The sequence below is a fragment of the Corvus kubaryi genome, unplaced genomic scaffold (assembly GCF_017639235.1).
Source record: "Corvus kubaryi isolate FWS band 111438036 unplaced genomic scaffold, C.kubaryi_AGA036_p1.0 37046, whole genome shotgun sequence".
Lineage (NCBI taxonomy): Eukaryota > Metazoa > Chordata > Aves > Passeriformes > Corvidae > Corvus > Corvus kubaryi.
In genome coordinates, this window is record NW_024581020.1 from 84,722 (window position 1) to 90,111 (window position 5,390).

The 5,390-nt window shown below is 65.9% G+C and overlaps 1 protein-coding gene across 1 annotated transcript in view; it reads right to left on the reverse strand.

Moving 5' to 3' along the window:
- Positions 1–3,743, reverse strand: part of SRCIN1 (SRC kinase signaling inhibitor 1) — a 67,671-nt gene extending 63,928 nt beyond the window's left edge. Inside the window, exon 1 of the mRNA XM_042020780.1 lies at positions 3,539–3,743. Within this exon, the coding sequence (XP_041876714.1) occupies positions 3,539–3,560 (22 nt within the window). The 5' untranslated portion in view covers positions 3,561–3,743. The remainder of the gene's footprint in view (positions 1–3,538) is intronic.
- Between the last annotated feature and the right edge of the window lie 1,647 nt (positions 3,744–5,390).

The following is a 5,390-nucleotide window of genomic DNA, read 5'->3' on the forward strand; positions in this document are numbered from 1 at the left end:
AGGATAAAGAATAAATAATGACGAGGATAAAGAATAAATCGTAAAAAGAATAAAGAATAAACAATACAGAGAACAAGGAGCGTTCCCAAACTCGACCACGGCTGCTGGGAAGGAGCCGACGAAGGGAATGGAGGAGGAGCAGGAGGAGGAGGAGGAGGAGTTTCACGGCCACCAAACTGCCACAAACGGGAGGCTCTGTGCCCCCCCTGCCCCCCTTGTGCCCTTCCCGAGCGCATCCCACCAGGAATTTCGGTGCTGACCCCCCCCCTCAGAGCTCCAGCACCCCCAAACCAAGGGCTGGTTTTGTGGGATTCCAAATTCCAAGTGGTGGGAAAACAGGGATGCTGCTCCAGCGTGGGGACACGACCCCGGGGCTGGGGTGGCTGCCCTGTGCTGGGGACATTATCCCAACACTGGGGACATTATCCCAGCACTGGGAATGATCCCAGCACCGGGAACAGAGGAAAATCTTGGAGAACTTGTCCCAAAGCACGGCCCCACCCTGCTTCCCACCTGCCCAGCACTGTTTCCCAAATCCCGCTCCTCTGCATCCCTGAGCCTCTCCAAAGCAGCCTGGAGCTCCTCCTTCCCTCCCCAGCATCCTTGGAATGAAAATCCCGACAGCAGGAGCCTCAGCGGGCTCGTCTGTAGCACAGCAGCCCGGAGAAACCCGGGATCATGGGATCAGCGAGGTTGGAAAAGCTCTCCAGGATCACCAAGTCCAACCTGTGCCCGATCCTTGTCACCAGCCCAGAGCCCTGAGTGCCACATCCGGGAATTCCTTGGGCACCTTCAGGGATGGGGGGCTCCATTCCAAGGCCTGACTGCCCTTTCCATGAGGAAATTCCTGCTCCTGTTCAGCCTGGACATCCCCTGGCACATCCTGAGGCCGTTCCCTCTCCTGCTGTCCCTTGGCATCACACCCTGACCCTCCCTGGCTGTCCCCTCCTATCAGGGACTTGGGGACATCCAGACGGCCCCTCCTGATAACAGAAACATTCCCAGCTCCCTCAGCCTCTCCTCGAGCTCCCGACCCTTCTCCAGCTCAGGACCACTCCCACATCCCGTCACCCCCCTCAGGCACCCGCCAGCCTGGCCCTGTCCCCTCCCCCGGCAGCCCCGGGCCACGCTCGCTGCCACGGGACGCGGCTGCCACGTGTCGCCGGTGTCCCCAGGGCGCAGAGGCGGCCACCGCGTGGCCCGGCGGGGATCGATGGCGACAATCGATGGCTATAATTAAACCCTGCCCTGATGGGCTCTGTCCCTTCACCCCCACGGCAGCGCCCACGCGGGTCCCCGCCGGGGCCAAGGGCACCGCGCTGCCGTGGGAAGGGTGGGAACGGGGGATTCTCGTGGAAAAGGAAGGCGAGGCCGGCCCGGGTGGCTGTGGGGACGGAGGGATGGAGGGAAGGGGGCAATGTGAGGGGGCGGATGTGCCACCTTCACCAGGGTGTCCATCTGGTCGGGTTCACGCCCCGGGTTCGCCCCCAGCCCAGCCCAGCAGGGAGGTGCCTTCATCCCCCTTTTCCTAACGGGAAATCACATTTTGGGTGGAGATCCGCGGTTTTGCTGAGTGGGGAACCAGGGCTGAGCCTGGCAGCGACACCCACACACCCTCCCAGTGCCCCACAGCTCCCAGGCAGTGCCAGCACCGCTCCAGTTCCCAGCCAGGGGTGTCCCCCACCCTCTCCTGTCCCAGCCCACCCCCTCACAAGGGCCACCAGCACCCCCCAGACCCCAGGACATTCCATAAAACCCCGAGCAGGGTGGGCATCACTCCCTGCCCACCCCTCCCTGCCCATCCCACCCTGCCGGGAGGGGACAAAGCTCCTTTTGCACAAAGCCACCAACGCTGTGACCGCCCTGCCAGGGCCGGGGGCTCCCCGGCCACCCCCCCGAGGGGGTCCCAGCCCCTCCAGCAGCTCCCAGTGGGGACGGGGCTCCTGTCAGGGGCACGGAGCCGTCGCCGGGGGCAGCCTGGTGGGAGATAATTAACACGCTGGAAATTTATTCCTCATTAAAACGAGGGAAGAGCCGCCGCCGGGGCTGGAACAGCCGAGGGGCTTCAGTGCCCCGAACCCTGGATGGGTTTTGGGGAAACAGCGGGGGCCTTGCACAGCCCCCGCCCCGCCCCTTTTCCCAGCGCTGTGAGAGCCATGGAGCATCCAGAGGGACTGGGAAGCACCTGCACCCTCAGGATTTAGGGCTGGCGAGTTTGGGGTCCCTGCGACTGACCCAGGGAAGGGATGGAGGGCACCAGGATGTCCTGGCGGGGGACACCCACCCCACCCGAGACCCCTCCTCTCTCCATCCCTGAGCGAGATGTGACCGTCCTGTCACCCCTGGAGACGCCGGGAAGGGGCGCAGCTCCCCAGGGCCCTGGCGCTGGTTCCGGCCGCATTCCCGGCTCCAGGCGCTGCCCAACCCAACTTCCCTGGGAGTTGGGTGCCGGGTGGGTGGCAGGGTGGGTGGGTGGGCACACGCGGGGGCAGCGGCAGCGCCGCTCCCCAGCCCGGTGCCACCGCGAATGAGGCGAGAACAAAGAGAGGAGAGGAGAGGCCGCGGGGCGAGCGCGGAGCTGCCCGCGGCCAGCGCAGACAAAGGGACCCCCGCCCGTGTCCCTGTCGCCTCCGCGGGGCTGGCGCGGGTCGGGGCAGCGCCTCACACCCACACCCCCACCCACACCCCCACCCACACCCCCACGGCGGGGATCAGACCCCGCCGGGGCTCCCGTCACCCCCCGAAAGCTCCGGGAGCACAGGGCGAGCGACCTCCGGAGTTATTTTAAGTTTCCCTCTCCGCCACCTCCCCCCACGCCCCAGCCCAGCCCGGGATGCGACAGATTTTTGGGTTCTTTTTTTTTTCCCCTGCTGCGACGGTGCCGAAAATGTCGCTCCAGGGGCCACCCGGTGGCTCGTGCTGCCCTTTGTGTCTCTGGGAAAAGGAAAAGGGGAGGCAGCAGGTAGGGAGAGCCCACGGCTCCCTCCGCGCCCATCTGGACAGAAATCCAGAGCCTGGCATCCTCCAGCTCGCCTCGGCGGGCACAACATCCCAATTAATGCCCAGCCCTGGGGGCTGGAGCTGCCATCGGCACCAAAAATGCCCCCTCCGAGCACCCCCAGCTCTCCCCATTTCCAGGACTCTCCGGCCGCACTGGGGCAACGAACACCCCCCAAAAAGCGGCACCGCCTCCGGCACCGATCCCGCAGCCCCAGCCCGGCCGCTCCCGGGGCGGGGGGACCCTCGGGGCCGGCGAGGGGGGGGGGGTCACCGCGTCCCGGCGCTTGTCACACGCCCCTCCGGAGCGCCACAGCCCCGCGCACGCCCTGCCTGGGCGGCAAAGCCCGGCCAGCAAAACTCCGGCAGCACCAGCGAGCATTTTTTACCCCGCACCCCACCGCCACCCCACCGCAGGCACCGCCGGCGACACGGAGGAGAGGAGAGGGGTGAGGGGAGAGGAAAGGAAGGCAAAAAAACCACACAAATAAAAAAAATACCTGCTACTTAAGAATGGATGCACATAGTGAGAGTGACATGCCTTGAGAGGGTGTATTCCCCATTTCTGCTCGCGGAGGCTGCTTCGCTTTTTTATTTTTGGGTGGCTTTTCCTCTTTTTTCTTTTTTTTTTGGTTTTTTTTTTTGCCCCCCCACCCCTCTCCTTTCTGCCGGCAGAAGGGGCTTCAGGCCCGGCCGAGCACGGGAGGAGCGGCGGCGGGGAGTGGGCGCGGGGAGCGCGCCGGGAGCGCGCCCGGGTGCGCGTGGGAGCGCGCGGCTCCGCGAGGTACAAAAGGGAACAAATGGGAAAAACACATTAGCTCATGATGGATCCGCGCTGGGGGGGAGGGAGGGAGGGACAGACGGCTCCCCCCGTGCCCCGCTCTGCCTCTTAAAGGCCCCCGATGGGGTTTTGGGTTTTTTTTTTGTTGTTGTTGTTGTCGCTGTTTTTCTTCTTTTTTTTTTTTCATCCGGCAGCAAATCGGCCGCGGTGGCACGCGCGTGTCGCTGTCGCTGTCGCTGTCGCCGGGTGACCCGCGGGAGCGCGCAGGGGATGGGAGGGAGGGAGGAGCCGTCCCCGTGAGGTTTGGGATCTCCGGGGGGGTGAGGGTGGAAGGGGACGCTGGTGGGGTCACCCGGGCTGGCGTGGGATGGGGACAGCGGGTGGGCATCTTCCGGGAGAGGGGCGGCGGCCTGGCACAGCCGGGCACGGGGTGAGGGGTGGCTTTTGGGGGAAAAGATGCCGAATTTGTGGCCGGATGGGAGGGGCAGCGCGCGGCTGGCACAGGGACTGAGCTCGTTCATCTTCCCACGAATTCCTGGCGCGGGCAGCTGGAGAGGCTCTGGAGCAGAGCGAGGGTGGCACCGGGGCACCTGTGGGTGGGGACAGCCTGGACAGAGGTGACTGACCACGGTGGGGACGCGGTGCCAGGGGGCTCAGCCTCTGCCTGGCAGCGCCCATTACCGTGGGGACACACCCACTGCCGCCCACGGCCGTGGGGGTCTCATTCCGTGATGCCACCAAGGTGGGCACACAGTGACAGGTGGTGACCAGTGGGCACGGACAGCCCGGACAGCGGTGACTGACCATGCTGGGGACCCAGTGATGGTGGCTCAGCCTCTTGCTGGCAGTGCCCACCGGCGTGGGGACCCGCCACTGTCACCCACCACCGTGAGGGTCTCAGCCCCTGGTGCCCACCACCATCTCTGGTCGCCAAGCCCTGGCGCTCCAGGTGCCAGCAGCCCCGTGGTGTGGCAGTGACCCAGAGCTGTCCCCTCCCCTCCCACACAACCCCAAGCCCCATCATGGAGAAAAGGCAGGAAAAACGAGGAGAAAACGAACAAATCTGCTTTTCTTCCCTCAAATTCCCTTCCCTGCGCCCTCTGGGCCCTGCGGGGCTGCTCGGCCCCTCCCCAGCGGGATGGGGGGGATCGGGGTGGGTCGGGGGGGGGATCACGGGGCGGTCAGGGGGGGTCAGGGGAGGGTCAGGACTCCCCCCCGAGCCCCCCCGGAGCCCCCCCGGAGCCCCCCCGGAGCCCCCCCGGTCCCAGCGCTGCATTAACGGCGGAGCCGCCGCCCGGGGCTCCATTAGGGGAACGTCCGAGGGAGCGGAGCCTTTTCCGGCCCAGCGCGTCCTGATGGAGCCGCGGCCAGCGGGGGGGCCCGGGGGGCCACGGTGGGGGCACGGGGACGGCCCCTGCTGCAACGTGTCCCTGCTCTGGGATGGGCACCGGCTGCTCGTCCCGTGGTCCTGGGTAACCCCATCACCTCCCAGTGCACCCTGTAACCCTCCCAGTGCACCCCATAACCTCCCAGTGCACCCTGTAACCTCCTGGTGCCACCCCATAACCTCCCAGTGCACCCTGTAACCCTCCCAGTGCACCCTGTAACCTCC